Source organism: Primulina tabacum, chromosome 17 (assembly GCF_025594145.1).
Source record: "Primulina tabacum isolate GXHZ01 chromosome 17, ASM2559414v2, whole genome shotgun sequence".
Lineage (NCBI taxonomy): Eukaryota > Viridiplantae > Streptophyta > Magnoliopsida > Lamiales > Gesneriaceae > Primulina > Primulina tabacum.
This window is the reverse complement of record NC_134566.1, coordinates 31,432,245-31,452,232: the sequence shown is the minus strand read 5'-3', so window position 1 is coordinate 31,452,232 and position 19,988 is coordinate 31,432,245. Positions and strand designations below refer to the sequence as shown.

The 19,988-nt window shown below is 32.2% G+C and overlaps 3 protein-coding genes across 3 annotated transcripts; all 3 read left to right on the top strand.

Annotated features, from left to right (window-relative positions):
- Window positions 1–166: 166 nt before the first annotated feature.
- LOC142531327 (uncharacterized) lies at window positions 167–3,681 on the top strand. The gene is made up of 7 exons (XM_075637422.1): window positions 167–329; window positions 397–510; window positions 588–726; window positions 1,116–1,286; window positions 1,685–1,925; window positions 2,444–2,535; window positions 3,303–3,681. Exons 1-7 carry the CDS (start codon window positions 182–184, stop codon window positions 3,553–3,555), a joined length of 1,158 nt encoding a protein of 385 aa, XP_075493537.1. The 5' UTR covers window positions 167–181; the 3' UTR covers window positions 3,556–3,681.
- Window positions 3,682–6,850: 3,169 nt separating this feature from the next.
- Window positions 6,851–7,471, top strand: LOC142530698 (heavy metal-associated isoprenylated plant protein 2-like). The gene is made up of 2 exons (XM_075636514.1): window positions 6,851–6,935; window positions 7,161–7,471. Exons 1-2 carry the CDS (start codon window positions 6,851–6,853, stop codon window positions 7,469–7,471), a joined length of 396 nt encoding a protein of 131 aa, XP_075492629.1.
- A 6,564-nt stretch (window positions 7,472–14,035) lies between these two features.
- LOC142530920 (toMV susceptible protein tm-1(GCR26)) lies at window positions 14,036–18,164 on the top strand. Its single transcript, XM_075636844.1, has 9 exons — window positions 14,036–14,302; window positions 14,584–15,240; window positions 15,612–15,818; window positions 15,985–16,200; window positions 16,338–16,554; window positions 16,790–17,037; window positions 17,177–17,355; window positions 17,459–17,712; window positions 17,921–18,164. Exons 1-9 carry the CDS (start codon window positions 14,192–14,194, stop codon window positions 18,070–18,072), a joined length of 2,241 nt encoding a protein of 746 aa, XP_075492959.1. The 5' UTR covers window positions 14,036–14,191; the 3' UTR covers window positions 18,073–18,164.
- The last annotated feature ends 1,824 nt before the right edge of the window (window positions 18,165–19,988 follow it).

Below are 19,988 nucleotides of genomic sequence, written 5' to 3'. Positions count from 1 at the left end.
TCAATATTTTTTTAAATTTTAAATTCAAATATTCGCACGATGTCTCATGCACAAAACAACTCCACGCCTTGATAAATGGCGATGTCCTCCTCTAACCACTCATTCTCTATTTTATTTTTTAAATGAATGAAAATGAAAATGCTTTTAATTTTTATTTTTCACATTATTTATTAATTAATACATGAATAAATATGGATCACAGCTCTTCCGCACCGACGCACGCTGCCTCTGGAAGCAGTTCAAGATGTCAGCATACACGCACACGCCAAGAGCACTCGGCTTACCAGTGTGTGGCGGCGAGAACAAGTTCTTCACGCTTCAACCTCACGGTCAGTGTGTGTTTTGCTCGTCGATTTCAACTTCGATTTTGATTTTCGGTTTGCGTTTTGCTTTCAGGAAGCAGGTGTGGGTTGAGTAGGAGAGATTTTGCTTTCAGAGGAGTTGTTACGGCTGCGGCTTCAGCTGCTTCCACTATTCCTGTCGTGCAACCACCTTCCTCAATGTCTCAAGGTGACGGTTACCTAATTAGTATGTATGATTGGTTCGTAGTTAACTTTGTTGTGATACCGGTGCTTGATATGGGCTAGATTTGGAGAAATTGCTGTTTAAACCGGATGGTTATAACTATTGGATGTGGCGAGGTCGGAAGATACATTATGTTGTGGAAGGGGAGGGGTTCCCCATTGTTCTTATTCATGGTTTTGGGGCTTCTGCGTATCACTGGAGGTTCGTTCTCTTTTTCTTTTTTTGTTCCTTTTGGGTCGTGAAAACATTACTGGCAGTGTACCAATGTTTTTCCTTTCTAATACAGCTATAAAAACACTCGGAATCTCGTCCGAGTTAGCTTTTTTTGCCTTGTGCAATTTACAGTAACTCATGCGCTCTTCATGTTATCTACGAAAATAATAATGATTCTAATATTTCATGCAAAATCTACGATTCTATGTTCTAAATATGCCTAAATTTTTAGTAATTAAAATGTTCTGAACGCGAATGGATGCTATCTTCTAAATATGGTGCAGTAGCATATAGATGTTGGTTCCCAGTTTAACAATTGCTCGGATCAAATTAGGAAATTTTGTTTATTTTCTGCTGCATCTTTTACTTTTCTTTAGGTACAACATACCTGAATGGGCAAAAAATCATAAGGTCTATGCACTAGATTTGATAGGATTCGGGTGGAGCGAGAAGGCAATTATTGATTACGATGCTTTGGTATGGAGAGATCAGGTCGTGGATTTCTTGAAAGAGGTAGTAAGAGAACCTGCAGTATTAGTTGGAAACAGGCAAGTGCTTATTCCTTTTCCTTTGTCGCTTCTTTTAATGGCTGTGTGAAGGATGTAGCCACTGCACTTCAGGAAAGTTGTCGAGATTAACCCACTATTATTTAATTTGAGGTCCATGCTGTTTTCTATCTGATGTGGCCCTTCTTGTTTCTGTTCTTTTCTCCTACCCTATAGATTTGAATATTATCTGTAATGATATTTTAATTCATTTATGGACCGCATATAATATAAGTAGAGAAGTGGCTGTACCAATTTGCTCACATCCTTAAAACTAATGCATTAGGACATTCTTATTTAGTTTCTGAATTGACTGGTCTATTTTTATGTCTAAAATTTAGTTTTTGCCCCTCCCTTTTTTTGGCAGTTGAACTTAGCCACTTACCTAATTGTTGTCTCAGTCTAGGAGGATTTACAGCCTTGGTATCAGCAGCCTCAATGCAAGATCAAGTTAAGGGGGTTGTGTTGTTGAACACTGCAGGACAATTTGGTGGTGCTAATGATGCAACCAAAGAATCTGAAGAGACACTCTTGCAAAAGATTGTTTTAAAGCCTCTAAAAGAAGCTTTTCAACGTGTCTTCCTTCGATTTTTGTTTTGGCAAGCCAAGCAACCAGCCCGCATTGAGTCCGTCTTGAAAAGTGTATGTCAATTCCGTGCTACTTACCCCAAAAGTGTTCAGCATATTTCTTCTATTTCAATTTTACTTCATGAACTGCTTTATGCTTTAGTGAGCGCAATATGCATGTGATTCAATTACTATGCCATTGCAATCGTCTCTAGATATGGTAGTTGTGATTGGAAAGAGTATGAACAATGGGTGGACTAAATTGCTTGGATCCAGGTTTTGTATTCCTGGTGAAGTTGCTGATTGTGCAACCCTTTTTTGTTTGGTAAGCTCGTGATTTTTAGCTGAGGTAGAATTCTTTCTAAGAGTTACGAGGTTGAGCTGATTTTCTCATTGTGTTGTATAATATGCAAGAACTGATGAATGCTCTTGTTAGCATTTTTTATTGTTAATTAATCACAATTGTACCTTTTTTTCCTTCATCTTTTCAGTCTTTATAGGTCGAAAAGGCTATATCTTTGTTATCATCTCTTCTAGTCTATTTTCGTGTGATCATCCACGTGATGGAAGTGCTATTCTTTATTTTGTTCCAGATATATGTTAATTCTGCTAACGTGGATGACTATCTTATCAATTCAATTACGACGCCTGCTGATGACCCAAATGCAGGGGAAGTTTATTACAGGTACTTTATCAGTCTCTCTCTTTTTCATATTTGGTCGTGGGATTATGGCATTCAATCAATTTAGCGTTCAGTTCAAATTCTTTTTCTGCTATTTGGTACTAAATATACCATCCCAAAATTCCATAACACTAGTCCCAAAATATCTCCTATAATATTTGTTTGCATCATTTTCATTGTAACACGTCACTTTTATAATTGTTATGGCATAAAAACCTTACAATAATAACATATTAGTATCTTTAAGCTTCATTGTCTTATTTTATCCAAAGATTTTAACAACTAATTTGTAACATGAGACCTTATAGCTTATCATCCCTAAAATGAGTTTTTATAAGCTATTAAAGCGATATCATATGGGAATAGGGTGGACTCTCCACTCTCAAAAATCAAGTCTCAACATTGAGAAGTACAATTTAGTCTATATTTATGTAGTTTTCTACATTTCCGAACTCTGAATTTGGTAAGCTAGCTTTTATATTACCCATTTCCAGATTTCAACTAATCAAGTATTTCTTTCCGGTAAATGTTCTTATCTGTGCACTCCCAACACTTGGTTTTTAGTTTTTTTTATATAAACAAAATCAGAGATACTAGAACTTAGCTTGTAACAATTGCTTGATTTCAGAAGTTGGCGCTGATTCACAGCTGTTTGTGTATCACACACAGCTCGTACATAAAATCCAAGCAAAGGGCTATCAAAACAGTTATATTACTTGTAGTTCACTAGATATATATTTAAATCTCCTTCTCTTCTTTGATATGTGTAGACTGATGACTCGATTCATGTCAAACCAAAGGAAATACACACTTGACAATGTTTTAAGCCAGCTTTCTTGCCCGTTGTTATTGGTCTGGGGTGACTTAGATCCTTGGGTAGGCCCTGCTAAAGCTCTTCGAATCAAAGAATTCTATCCGAACAGTTCTCTGGTTAATCTTCAGGCTGGACATTGCCCCCACGACGAAGTCCCGGAACTCGTTAACAAGGCTTTGCTGGATTGGCTGTCTACTATAAATGTATGATAAATCAGTCTACCCCTTTACTTGGTAAATTAACGATTTTCACACTGAAAGAATAGGGGATATAAATTATTATGTCATAAAAGGTTTTGGATTGAGCAGTAAAATTAATATAACGTTCTTCCAACAGATATTGTAGTACTAAAATGTACTAAAATAGTTTGTTATTACATGAAAATATACTACTTTTATGACATAAGAAGTAATGATAATATATATATATATATGTATATGTGAACAAATAATTAAGTTGGCATCTAAATTTTCTGAAATTGAATTTAATGGTAGAGTGACATAATTCTTAATTCTAAACTTCTATCCGTAATGTTTTGAACTTTTTATTTATTTCAAATAAAAAAACCTAAATTGTTAGTTTCTATCCAATTAAAATTGGTAAAAACTTGTGTGAGACGGTGTCACGAGTCGTATTTATTGAGACAAATACTTTATTTGGGCCATTCATGAAAAAATATTATTTTTTTATGCTAAGAATATTATTTTTTATTTTGAATATCGGTAGAGTTGACTTGTCATATAAAGATTCGTGAGACCATCTCACAAGAGATATACTCATTAAATTTTTAGCAAATGATTATTAAAAATATTGAAACGCGTTACTAACTTTTATAAAATTTTATTATAGGTTTATAAATATATATTTTTTAAAACTATTTTTTCCCCAAAGTTTTAGTGTATATTTGTTATTGACCTCTCCAAATTATTTTTGTTGGATATCACCAAATATCCAAAACCAATATCATTTTCGATAATTTATTCGGTTATATTAAAATTAGGATTATCTGATATAATAATGACTCAACTTTCAGAATTCAGGTAGGAATATGTATTCACCTCTATAAATGTTGGCTTACGTAAATCATTACCAGGAAGATCAACAAAGACCCACGAAGGAATACAAAGTTTCCCTTCAACATTTAACCGGCGAGTTGTTGATTTGGCAAGAAATAAAAATGTCTTATGTGGGAGATGCTGGTAGAATTCCCAGATATACTTCCGATATATCTCAGCCTACGTGCCAATTGCGGCACAAGTGATGCTATATACAAATTTAGAATGACAAAAACTTGTGTGAGACGGTTTCACGGGTCGTATTTTGTGAGACATATATCTTATTTGGGTCATCCATTAAAAAATATTATTTTTTTTGCTAAGAGTAATACTTTTTATTATGAATATCAACTCACAGATAAAGATTCGTGAGACCGTCTAACAAGAGACCTACTCATTCGGAATTGAGGAGAATCTTGCTGTCCACAACAAACAGGTCGATTATTGTTGTGTGATTTTTAACTCTTAATTGTTATTACAATGTAATTTAATTAGAGTTAATTAATTATCACAGAAAGCAATGAAATATTTTATTTACAATGAGCCCAAATGTGTCGACTATAATTATAATAATAAAAATAGTATATAATAAAGTCTCGTCTAAACATATCACATCATGAAATATGCCCACACATGACTGACATCAACTACATACAAAGAACTCATGTTCAAAATATGAGAGTGATCGAGCAAATGTAACAAGATCAAGCAAGGGTAAGATTTTAATCCAAAATATGTAGGAATGTGTGGATGATAACTAAATATGTTGAAGTTTGCTTGAATTTGATTTTAGATGTCAACTAAATAATTTTTCCTATTCTTAAAATCCATATATTCTCATGCATTAGTGGTTTTGATTTCTTGGTCAACAACTTTAATGCCTCGGTTAATGACCTTCTACCGTCAATTTTTTTAGTTTATTAAATATATCGCGATTGAAAAAATATATATCATACCGTACAACATAAAATGAAAGGGCGACAATTTGAGTGGAATAGGGTACCGAAACGCACCCATCTAATTTGAGTATTTATTTTTAAGTATTTATGATGTATTAATGATATATTATTCAATTTACGTTTAATCTATAGTAAGTAGTAAACGAAATCTAATTTTAATAAATTTAGAAATATTTTTAAGTTAGTTTTGACAAAAGAAAAAACAACTCAATATTAAATGTGTGCAACTCACTTAATGAACAAAACTATCAAAATATATATGTATTATCTATACTATACTTATTGTTTTATAATATTTGAGCAGAGTAAGTGTTTTTAGTGTGCCAATGAATGTTAAATTTAAATATGTTTGAATTTTTTTCTAATCGATTTATTTTTTTTATGGCAAAAACTTGTGTGAGACGGTATCACGGATTATATTTTGTGAGACAGAACTCTTATTTGGGTCATCAATGAAAAAGTATTACTTTTGTGCTAAGAGAATTATTTTTTATTTTGAACATCGGTAGGGTTGACCCGTCTCACAGATAAAGATTCGCGAAACCGTCTCACAGGAGATCTAATCTTTTTTTATATATAATTCTGAGTTTTAAGGTTTTATAAAAATTATGGTAAAACTTGTGTGAGACGGTCTCACACGTCGTATTTTGTGAGACATATCTCTTATTTGGGTAATCCATGAAAAAATATTACTTTTTATGCTAAGAGTATAACTTATTATTGTGAATATCGGTATGGTTGACCCGTGTTGCATGCAGTGGCGGAGTCAGAAATATGGCTATGCCCGGGCTGAAATTTTAAATTCTAGAATCTTTTAATATTTTAAATTGATCTACCGGAGCTAATATCATATTATTCTAAAATTATACAAAATTTACATATATATTTTTTAAAAAAAATTACACCGTCCGGGCAACAAGCATGTATCTCCGCCCCTGGTTGCATGTGGAGGTACCTCGTGCACTGTATCATATATGTGTGAACTCTATAAGAAAGGTTCATAGAATGCATCGATATTATATGCTGTGATTCATTACCGAGACATAGACTAGGTCACTAGATCTGTTTTTTCTACATTTGTCAATACGAGAATATTTAATATTGCACGAATTCAGAACAAACTTCTTGTTAATTTCATGCGGACCTATATTAAAACTCATATTAGACAATGGACAGTCTAATGTTTTACACAAAATCGGGTATATTTCAATAGATATGACTCACCATCCTGATGGATTTAAATTGGTATCGTTGGTTACAACAGCTTATAAATTATGATAAAAAAATAACTATTTTGATCATATGAAACAAGACAACTATTAGGTAAGATATTTGGTATAATATTTCATTGGTGAAGAAGGGTGAACAACCAAAGAATGATGCCCATTCCACACGCCTGCCTCACTCCTATAATAAAAGTAGACAGACGGCAGGCCTGGAATTTGAAGTAATTTGCATTATTCATTCATGAGATTTCTACATATACAGCAATGATACAAAAGACTGTGTTGAGGGCTGATATCTCATGTGAAAAATGCAAGAAGAAGATCATTAAGGCTGTTTCAGGCTTACAAGGTATGTCTGTGTGTGTGTGTGTGATCTTTTATCGTGATCATGATCATTGCGACGACAACAATAACAACAGCAGCGACAAATGGCCCTGTAGACATGTCGAAATAATAGTTACTAGATCGACTCCATTACGGTGGATTTGATTGCTAACAAGCTGATATTTTTCCATTCTCGTTTTATCTGATTAATACAGAGAAGAAGCAGAACTAACAATTTTGATTGTTTTAGGAGTTGACAAAGTGGAAGTGGATGGAGGAAAGGGAATCTTGAGTGTGACCGGTAATGCAGATCCTTATGAAATAATAGTAAGATCAAGAAAGGCCGCTAAATTTGTTGAAGTGGTGAGTGTTGGGCCTCCTCCTGTCCCGCAGAAGCAAGAGGCCCAGAAGAAACCGGAGGAGAAAAAGGCCGAAGGAAAAAAAATCGATCAGAGCCCGGCCCAAGTTCAGTTCCCTCTCCACTACCCGGCTATTCGGGTCGTACCCATGACCCGATGGGAAGAACCACCACCACCCAACTCACAATGCTCCATCTTGTGAGATATGAGATCCTTGAAACTAATATAGAACATTACCGAGTAACTGATATTTTGAGCAAGGCTAACTTTTGTTTGGTTAATGTCATATGAATATTGAATGATATGATTATACGCGTTATTAATGGAGAGAAAACACGTTTTATGACGAAAAGATGCTTGTGTTATATATATAACTAGAAATAATGCACATGCGTTGTGCACGTAGGAAACATATGTTGAACTAATTAGAATTTGAAATAAAATTAGTTAACTCAATAAAAGATAATGATAATATTATTGTAAATTTTGGCAATTCATGTTAATTAGCGTATGTAACTAATTTGGAATAAACATATTTTTTTTAATTTTAAAAAAAGATTTGGACTACTAAAATTTTTCTCATATCTTTTTTATCATATTGTTTTCTTTTATTATTTGTCATATTTTCTCAATAATGCATATATTTTATTATAATATTCAAGTATTACAAAAATTTTTGGCAATCAATGATTTACCATGTTGTTTAGTTATTATTCTCTTTCATGTAAATTGACAACAATTTCTACTGGATGCTTTCACTTTCCTAGTCACCTCTAATTTTTTAGACACTTATACTTGATAATATATAAACTACACATTATTATTAGGAGTGAGCAAAATTTTGGTTAAACCGAATTAATCGACCGAACCGAGTCAATTCGAAAATTTGGTTTGATTATTTCGGAAATTCGGTTTTCAAATTTAAAAAGTGGTTATATCGGTTAATTCGATTCGTTTACATTTTTCATAATTTTGAAATCGGCTAGCCGAATTAATCGATATAATAAATATATTATTTAATAAATTTTATTATTTATCATTTTAATATATTTTTTAATTTTTAATATTAAAATCAGCCCTAATTCTAAAGAAAAATTTGTGATGTATGTGATTTTATGCTTTTATGCATTTGTGTAGACTGTAGTGTTCAAAAAAATTACATATGTAATTAAAGTCAAATCACAATTTTTTTTAAAGACTAATCGGTTAATTCGGTCACCAACCGAATTAATCGCTTTTAATTCGGTTCGGTTTTCATCGGTTATGAAAATTAATTCGGTCGGTTCGGTTATTGCTAAATATTTTGGTTCGATCCGGTTATGACTAATTCGATTCGATCGGTAACAGAACCGACCGAATGCTCACCCCTAATTATTATAACAATCTATCATCATATAAAAAGTACTGATGGATTGATTTAAAAAAATATTGATTAAATGTTGTCATTTATTTGCAATTTATAATAATAATATTTTTGACAATAAATCATTTTTTTACTGACTCTTATGACACTTATTTTAATATTTCATATTAACTCATAAATATAATTAGTACAATCAAATTACTAATGTTATATTGGTATTATCTCCAGAAAAATAATATATTTAATTTTCCTAATTGTTTAAATATCTTAATGGGAACATTTGTGTACCCTTATCTTGAAAAAAATTCATTGCATTTATAAAGTTTGAACAGTAAATATAGCTTTATAGAATACATTTAATTTGGAAACTGAATTCATTGTATGAAAACACTTCTTCCATTTCTATTTTTTTGTGTAACCCAAAAGAGTTCATAATTTTTTTCTCTTTTATCTTCTCCAACTCATTGTATCTTCCATTTCTATTTTTTTTGTGTAACCCAAAAGAGTTAATAATTTTTTATCTTTTATCTTCTCCAACTCACTCTAAAAAGTTATAAAAAAATATTTATATCTAGAAAAATATTTTTATTTATTGTTTTTCTTGTTTATATATTTTGTTATATGTGAACATATATTCTACTTCATTGTTTTAATTGTCATATATCTTTACTATATAATTTGTGTACATTGAAGATGAATAAGTTCATTTTGTAGTTTTTTTTACCTGGACTTAGGTTGATATATTAATATGTGATATACATAGATATAAGAATTTTCAAATTCAATTTATTTACAATGAATTTTCATAACAAAGGCCAACTCAAAATAATAAAAATTAGGATTCATAATTATTTTAAATATGATATAAAAATAATATGTGGAAACTTTTTTAGACATTTTAGTTGCAAAATACAGTGATAAATGCATGTATGTGTATTATTTCATTGTGGCAATTATAACTTTATTTAAATATCTTATTTCTCACTCATGGATCAAAATTTGTTTATTTCTTATTTTGTTTATCGACAAATCCAATATTTTATTTAAATGTTTTTGTTAATAATTTTTACTTGAGTTTTATTGTAGGCAAAAACTTGTGTGAAACGGTCTCACGGGTCATCTTTTGTGAGACAAGTCTCTTATTTGGGTCATACATGAAAAAATATTAATTTTTATGCTAAGAGTATTACTTTTTATTGTGAATATGGGTAGGGTTGACCCGTCTCACACATAAAGATTCGTGATACCGTCGCACAAAATATCTACTCTTTATTGTATATTATCCAATTTGAAATGGATAAATTATAATTCAATATATAATAATATTTGAAAACTATAGAATGCTTCTAAATTTAAAAATCGAGTAACATGTAGGGGATCAATTCAAAACTAAAAGTTGATGCAACATGTTTCTTCTAACTTTACAGTCGAATAATATAGGATGAAGCGTTTGTCGTTTTACCAAAAGCTATAACTGATGGTAACTATACAAGTCAAATCTTTAAATCATACAACAACTCAAGCGCCTGACCATCGTGGACAATTATTGTACCAAACAATCTATCTCCTAATAATTGCACCAATTGTAATCAATGAAAATCAAAGTCGCGATCTTGACTCTGATACCAATTGTAGGCTCAAGCGTTTACTGTTTTATCAAAACCTATAGATTATGGTAACAGTCCAAATCAAATATTTTTAATAGTACAACAGCTCAAGCACAATATTTCAATTACTCTACCCAACATGATCAATTATTGTACTCCAAACAAATAAGTTTATGCTAGTAACATTTTACTATATCATATGAATTTACAAGTCATTTGAGTAGAATATATAATTGATATTCTACATAATTAGTTGAGAAAAAAAATAATTTTTCATTTCTCCACTAAAGATATTGAAAGAATTGTTTATACAATTTAATAAAAAAGTCAAAGTACATCATTTTTTATTCCAAATAACGATCACATTATTATTGTGTTATAATGATAAATAAATTATTATTTTAGTTTATCATCATAGTCTTTACCCAATAAATACATATTCGAATGTAGGATGTTAAATTTAATATTGACATTAGATAATTATAGTATTAATTCTAACATTCTTTTTTTATTCTTCTCAATACATTATTTTTTCTATCTTAAATATATTGATTTATTTATTATTGTATACAAAGTATAATAATTACTTGGTTAATTGATCACATTTAAGATTAGATTTTTAGAAAAAATTCTAATATATCTTTAAAGACCAATAGATGATGAAATTAAATTTGAAATCAAGAGAAAAATTAAGAAAATGTAGAACACTACGGTGCATAAACTTTCGTTTTGTACAGTGACAAAACATAAGGTGAGACCAGGTGAGATACTTATATATATGAGTCTCATTCAACTTAGCCCATTATAATATTTTTATTAACCCACTTTGTCTTTCATTTTTACTTCACTAACTTTGCAGTGTGACTCATTCAAGCATTAACTTTTTTATTTATTTAGTACATAGTAGCCTCCACTCTCACCGACCTCAATCTTTAGAAGTTGGTATTAGTAGTTTATAGGTAATAGACAATTATTTAGTTTTTATTTTCTGTCTATTGATTAATTGTGTAATTTTTTATGTTCTACCTAATTCATTTTTAGAATTTTTATTGAATTTTTATAATCATGATTAGAAGTGTTGCACACATACAATATAAAATTAATATATTTTAAAATGTTAATATTGAAGTGTCGAATAAATGTATTAAATCATTATTTAAGAACTTTTAGAAAAACAATATACATCATAATTCAGATTTAAAGATTAACATACAAATAAAAAATTGCGATGAATATATTATAAAATAAATGGTGTTAGACCACAAAGATTAAATATAATTATTGTAAATGAATTTTTCTTAATTAATTAGAAAATTTTTAGCAAATGCGCTGAATTAATTAAAATGTTTTCAATATAGTATGTCGATAAATGTTTTTCCATATAAGGTAGTGATTGATTCCTTATGAACATTTTAAAAAATATGTATTTAGTTATATTAATGGTGTCTTATAATTTAAAATATTAAATGAAACAAAATATCAAGATAAAAAATTAATTAAGAAATTCAGGAATATGTGATTGCTCAATTAGTTTAATTGACACGCTCTTTAATTTGCTGATTTAATAGATGTTAAATCAACAATCATTGAGTTTGACAAGAATTCTTGTAGAATAAAATACAATTATAATAATAAATTACTTGATTATATATGTAATAAAATTTTGTATATTTCATATATGTTTGATTTATTTCATTTTGAAATTTTATATATTATGATATAAGATCTGTTATACATCTTAACATCGATAAAATTACTACCATATTCCGCTACCATATAATTCTGGTTTCGCCCCAAACTTTTGTGTATTCGTTCGTTTCGAATTTATTATTCCTCATTTTACCAAGACTCATAATATGTCAAACATGAAAGTGAATATTAATTTAAAGAGATGATAATATTTATATATTGTAATAAACATATTACCCTCATGATACTGATAAAACTAACTTAAAAATAATATGTTGACGAATATATTGTCAGGAATCCAAAAATACAACTCAAATGTCAACATTGACACTCAATATTGAGTGACTGCCAAAATGTCTCAATAACCCACAATTTTTGGACAAGATAGTAACATCACAATTTTGAAATCAAACTGATATTTTTCATTTTATATCAAGAATTCATGATTGAAAATCGATAATATTAGATATATAGATATTTAATATAAACTTGTCCGAGCTCATTTAAGCTCACCTTTAAATGAGTCGACAAAATTTCAACCCAACTCACTTAACTGTTTGGCGGTGCAAGCCAAACCGACAGATCCAACCCAAATTGACGGCTCAAATCCCAACGATCTTTTACCGTCTTTTATTTAAATAAATTATAACCATAAACCGTAAAAAAATTTTAGTTGCAAAAAATTTTAAATTTAAACACATAAATTCTAGCAAACTGTCACTTGAGAATATGAAAAAAATTAATAAGACACCAAAGAAAATTCACAATTCGATAATGAGTTATTTCTAAACTTTAATTAATTTAATTTAATTTATATAATGAAAAGATAAATAAAAAATCTAAATAATTGGATTAAAAATAACATATTATAATGTGGGTATGCATAAAAAAACCAAATACTAATTTACATAATGAATAGATATCATTAGATAAAAATAACATATTATAATGTGAGTAGACATAAAAAATTAAATACTAATAACCACACATATTTAAAATATGAATAAGGAGAAATAAAAGACACAATTAAAATAAGCAATTAATGTAAAGTGACACAATTAAAGTAAACAATTAATGTAAAGCAAACAATTAATAAGGAGATAAATGAAATTTCACATATAAAGTCACATATTTATATATATAATAGATAATAGATATTTATTATTTGTATATATATAACACAAATAATAAATATTTTAACTATATATATAAAACAAATAATAAATATTTTAACGTCATTTATATATATAACACAAATAATAAATATTTTAACGTCACACACACACACACACACACACACACATATATATATATATATAACACAAATAATAAATATTTTATATATATATATGTATATATATATAACACAAATAATAAATATTTTAACGTCATATTATACAATAACAATAGTAAACTAAGCTGGTTCGTATCACTTGGTACAGTACCAATGGTACTGATACGAATTATGATTTATCTTTGACTTGTTTAGGGTTTTATTGTCGAATAATCGAATGGATGTATAATTCGATCACTAATTAATTGGAGTTCGTATACTGGAAGTTTTTAACAAAGGACGTGGCAAAATGTGTATCAAAAAGTCCATTTTTTTAAAAAAAAATTAATTGGATCTGCTTGAGCAATTTTTTGTTATATTATGATTGGCAAGAACTTGTGTGAGACGGTCTTACGGATCGTATTTTGTGAAACATATATCTTATTTGGGTCATCCATGAAAAAATATTAATTTTTATGCTAAGAGTATTATTTTTTATTGTGAATATCGGTAATGTTGACTTGTTTCACAAATAAAGATTCGTGAGACCGTCTCACAAGAGACCTATTCATCATGATTTAAGTCATCTTCTTACACCAATCACCCGAATCCCATGTGATTTCTAGTATTGTATTTACTTATTTATATATTGATTGATTGATTATCTTGTTATCATCATAGTGAATGAAATTGGAAAATATTTTTATGTAAATGTACGGCGGATTCTAAGTATATATCTGTTGAGATAATTTTTTTTTTTTTTTTATATTCAAAACAAAGCATACAACTTTCTGGAGGTTGATGATATTTATACACGTAACACATTTATATTTTTTTATGTATTATATATGGTGAAAGGTCGCCATCTCTACCGAACTCACTGAAACCACCCTACCCTTTTACCCATTACACTTTAAGCAAATTTTTATCTAGATTATTATTGCCCCTTGTTCTTCGAAGCTTGCCGGATCGGAATCATAGTTTGGGGTGATGGAGGTGTTGTGCATTGGAACCGCCGACACAAAGCTAGAAGAACTACAATTCCTCTCTCAGTCCGTTCGATCTAATCTCCAATTGTTTACCACTGATTCTAACTTCAAGGTGTTAACTTGCTTTTATTTTTGTTTTGGGAACTTCTTTTTTCGTATTTTAGTTATTGGGTTCTCATGATTAAGTCACTGGAAAGTGTTGAATTTATCATCTGAGCAAAACCAGATTTTCTTTTTTCTTGTAAATTTGTGTGCAGATTACTGGATTTCGAATGTTTCCCGAGTAATCGGTATCATAATTCAATACCGTACGAATGTAATGTTTTAGACCGACGTATCAATTTCAGTATTATGAATGCTGATTCGTATCTGGGTTCGGGTCGATGTGTTCAGGTGTCGGTGGCTGTAGTTGATGTGTCCACCAGTTCAAAAGATGTTAAATCCTGTGGGGATTTCAAGTTTGTGTCGAGAAATGATGTCCTCTCCTGCTCTGCGGCAGAAGGGGAAAAGTCCAGTACCCTACTCCCAGATGATAGAGGCAAAGCTATTGCTATCATGAACAAAGCTCTCGAGGCTTTCCTCAGCAAAGTCCAAAGTGATGACATTCTTGCTGGAGTTATCGGGCTTGGTGGCAGTGGAGGGACATCTTTAATTTCCTCTGGTTTTCGGTCCCTTCCAATTGGAATCCCAAAGGTGATTGTATCAACTGTGGCCAGTGGCAATACCGAACCATATGTTGGAACATCCGATTTGGTGTTATTTCCGTCAGTGGTGGATGTTTGTGGCATTAATAGTGTGAGTAGATCGGTGTTATCTAATGCCGCTGCTGCTTTTGCTGGAATGGTGATGGGACGGCTAAAACTTTCCAAAGAATCAGCCACTGATAATGAGAAGCCTACATTGGGTATAACGATGTTCGGGGTTACAACTCCTTGTGTCAATGCTGTCAAAGATAGATTAGCTCAAGAAGGATTCGAACCCCTAGTTTTCCACGCCACTGGTATAGGAGGAAGGGCTATGGAAGATCTTGTCAAAGCCGGACTTATACAGGCATGCAGCTAATTTTTTCCCGTTGGAATTTGGATGTCTCGCCATATTGACTTGCATTCTTGTGGTGTTAATTTAAAATTTTTAAATACGGGGAACAACATAGAAAGTTTTGCTAAAAAATCCATCAGATTTGTGGATGGAGACACTTCCATTACTATTATTTTATTATCTTTTGTCCACTTCAAGCCAGATGGTGGGAATTTTATGCATCTTCCTCAAAAGTAAGGCAAAATGTTTAAATCACGCGGCATCCACTTTTGTCTGATCTACGAGCTACTTTATTTGCAGCTACTTTTTTGAAACTTTTGTAATCTTTATTCTGTTGATAATGAATCACTGGTATTCGTTCTAATTTTATCCATGTCTTCTAGGGTGTTTTGGATATCACCACAACCGAGGTAGCTGATTACATTGTGGGAGGAAACATGGCATGCGACAGTTCACGTTTCGATGCCATATTAGATAAGAAGATACCCTTGGTTCTAAGTGTTGGTGCATTAGATATGGTGAACTTTGGACCCAGAGCCACCGTACCTTCAAATTTTCAACAGAGAAAGATTTACGAACACAATGAACAGGTGATAGTTTGCTACAACTTTTATCAGTTTAGGACACTGCAGTACAAAGGATAAAATTTTCTGGACCTTTTATTTGGTAAATTATTTGGTAAATAAGAGATTATTACTTGCCAAAGAATTCAGATAGCCTAAAGGGATTTATCAGATGTTTTCTTCTTTATTTCAGGTTACACTAATGCGATCTACAATCGATGAGAATATGAAATTTGCAGCGTTCATAGCAAAGAAGTTAAACAAGTCATCATCAAAGGTTCGTGTCTGCTTGCCAAAGATGGGAGTTTCTGCCTTAGATGCACCAGACAAGGCGTTCTATGATCCAGAGGCTACTGGTGCTCTTATACATGAAATGCAGAGGATAATTGAAACAAATGAAGATCGCCAGGTCTCATCTCCGTTTGTCACACGGACTATTTATGGTTTATAACATTCTCAATTTGATTGGCCTCCTATCATCAATATATACCATTTTTCATCATCTATATTTATCTTCTGGGGGGGGGGTTAATTTTCTGTGTATAGGTTAAAGTTTTTCCATATCATATAAATGATTTGGCGTTCTCAAATGCGCTAGTGGATTCCTTCTTGGAGGTTTGTACAAATTTTAAGGTTGTCAGTAGTCAAGCAATTGATGAACCTTTAAAAGGCGCTCAAGATAAAACTTCTGGTGCTGAGATAAGTTCCCGGAGCATTATATCAATATCTCACAGTCTTAGCAGCTTTCCCAATGCCAAACCAGGTCGCCCCCCTTCACTTGTCCCACCTCACATTTTTAACTTTTATTTATATTTCTGCTTTGATTAGTGTGTCCCACTAATAATTATTTTTAATTTGTACATCTAATATAGATGTAATGTGTGGTATCAGTGTCAAATGATTTAAATGTCTCTGCTAAATGCAAGAGTAAATCAATAGTTCATATTTTTATTGCCATGGCTTGTTACCAGTTATGCTGATTTTTTTCTTTCAAGCAGAAACGATACAAGGGACACAGGCTATACTGCAAAGATTGAAAGCTCAAATAAGTGCGGGAAAACCCATCATTGGTGCTGGTGCAGGGACAGGCATATCTGCTAAATTTGAAGAAGTTGGTGGAGTGGATCTGATTGTTCTCTACAATTCAGGGCGCTTTAGGATGGCTGGAAGGGGTTCCTTAGCAGGTCTTTTGCCATTTGCTGATGCAAATGCAATAGTACTTGACATGGCGAATGAAGTGTTGCCTGTGAGTGTTTCACTTGCCTAAATACGAGTTATTTTGGACATCATTGATCTTTGTAAAATCGTGATAAATGGATACCTAAACTTATTGTTGAAACCGAATAGTTGTTGACTGGTCCTTTTTTCATTATTTGCATATTTAGGTGGTGAAAGAAGTACCCGTTCTGGCTGGAGTCTGCGCAACCGACCCATTTCGTAGGATGGATTTCTTCCTGAAGCAATTGGAATCCATTGGTTTCCCAGGGGTACAGAACTTTCCAACTGTGGGACTATTTGATGGTAATTTTAGACAAAATTTAGAAGAGACTGGAATGGGATATAGGTATCTTATCAACTTAGCGACATTTTTTTTTATTTTTTATTATTATTATGATCATCATCATCATCAACTAATTGAATGTTCTCTCATCATCTCTCATTCTTAGTTTGGAGGTTGAGATGATTGCAAAAGCTCATGAAATGGGACTGTTAACTACCCCATATGCTTTCAACCAAGATGAAGCCATTTCTATGGCAAAAGCTGGTGCTGACATAATAGTGGCTCACATGGGACTCACAACATCTGGTCATATCGGTGCAAAAACAGCTGTCTCAATTGAGGAGAGTGTAATTCTAGTGCAAGCAATAGCTGACTCTGCTCATCAGATCAACCCTTCTGCTATTGTTCTTTGCCATGGAGGTAAAAATCTTTTCCACTCATTATCATGGGCGACTGCATGTGCACCATAACAATAGAAACCCAATGATTATAATTTAAAAGATATATATTGCAAACGGTATTATGAAGTAAATCTTTCAGTACAACGGCAAATGGATAACTGTTACATCGTTTTTCAACATCTTGACTTCAAAGTTCCTGAGGTATAATCATGTTATTGTAATGATAGGTCCGATATCTGGTCCCAAAGAAGCAGAATATGTATTGAAGAGAACAAATGGAGTACATGGATTCTATGGTGCATCAAGTTTGGAGAGGCTACCAGTTGAAGAAGCCATTACAGCTACAGTTCAGCAGTACAAATCAATTTCTATTACTTGATACGTATGTGTTTTCTAGTGTCTCTTGCTGTTTGTTATTAAGAATCATTTTTACAATGTTGAGAAAGGTAGAAAGTTGTTTTGATTGATCTTTTTAACTGTTTCTTATTCGACTTTTTTAAAGAACAAATATAATATATTTGGATTAAGAAATTTATAATAACAATATGTCAATCAGTAGTCTTTTCAATTCGGACAAATTCCAAATTGGTAAATCTGAGAGAGAGAGAGAGAAGACAAAATAAATTGAATTTTTCCTCCACATGCTCCAAATTGACCTCATAAATTAGACTATTTCTCCCAAAGATTTAGAGTATGCTTGTTCTATTTTTGAAAGGAGAGATTTGTATTTGTATATGATCGTTAACCCTTTAAGACATAATTTGTTTTTATTGTTTTGAAAATATAATAAACTATTGTGTGCAATATAATAAATCTAGCATTTGAAGAACATACATGTATCTGTAAAACGTGTTAATGGCAATAGAAACTAAGAATAACGATCTTTAAAAACTTTGAAAAAAAATGAGATATATGTTAAAAGTAAAAATTTATGATAAAAAATAAAAATCTCAAACTCATAAAATATATTAAAGTGCATATTTTATAAAATTTTCTTTACTCAATCATTTTCGGAGAAATCATTCAGAAAATTTGCAGCATCAAAATGAGTTGAATCACTCAAACGATCACTGTGTTCAGTGAAGTTGGTTTCTTTTTCTTTTCCCCTTATTGATTCTGTGAGACCCGGGGCCGAAGAGGGCGGTGGGTGATCGCCGGTGCCATCAGTTGCACGGACAATGAGCGGCTCCTGGCAGGCTTCTAGGTGGAGGGAACATGAATGAACCGACCCACACGGGAATGAGAGGGATTCCGAGACTGTTCAATGTAATGGACTGTACAGTTGAAGATGGCTTAAAAAATTTGATTGGTACTACTCATATCACGAATGTGCATCTTCTTTTCGGTAGCTCATCACATAAGAACTCCAAAATTAAGCGTGCTTGACTTGGGCCAATTTTGGGATAGGTGACCTCCCGGGAAGTTTCCCAGGGTGCGTGTGAGTGAGGACATAAGCACGCTGGAAAGACTCGTCTTGATACAGTGAAGACAGTCGTCGAATCTGGGACGTTACAAGTGGTATCAGAGCCGACCTCTCTTAGTACGGTGTGGTTCGGGGACGAACCAAGCGGAAGCTGGTGGGCATTTGAGGCCCGGGGCCGAAGAGGGCGGGGGGTGATCGCCGGTGCCATCAGTTGCATGGACAATGAGCGGCTCCTGGCAGGCTTCTAGGTGGAGGGAACATGAATGAACCGACCCACACGGGAATGAGAGGGATTCCGAGACTGTTCAATGTAATGGACTGTACAGTTGAAGAGGACTTAAAAGATTTGATTGGTACTACTCATATCACGAATGTGCATCTTCTTTTCGGTAGTTCATCACATAAGAACTCCAAAGTTAAGCGTGCTTGACTTGGGGCAATTTGGGATGGGTGACCTCCTGGGAAGTTTCCCAGGGTGCGTGTGAGTGAGGACATAAGCACGCTGGAAAGACTCGTCTTGATACAGTGAGGACAGTCGTCGAATCTGGGACGTTACAGATTCTTATTTTAATTAACACCCGTGTTCTCATAATGTCTTTTTAATGGGTGGTTTGTGACACTCTTTTGAGATGAATTATAGAAGTAACTATCTCGATTGTTTTCAAAACCACGGCCGCGACCACGACCACTTTCACGACCTCGATTTCGACCTCGATGAAAACCTTGTCTTTGACTTGGATTTTGGTTTTCACGTTTAAATTCATTTTACTTATAACATTTACTTCTGAAAATGCTGTTAATCTAGTGGGTCAGAACTGATGATTTTTCATTAACAGCTCGTTGTTTTTTTCCGCCACAAAAAGACATGCGAT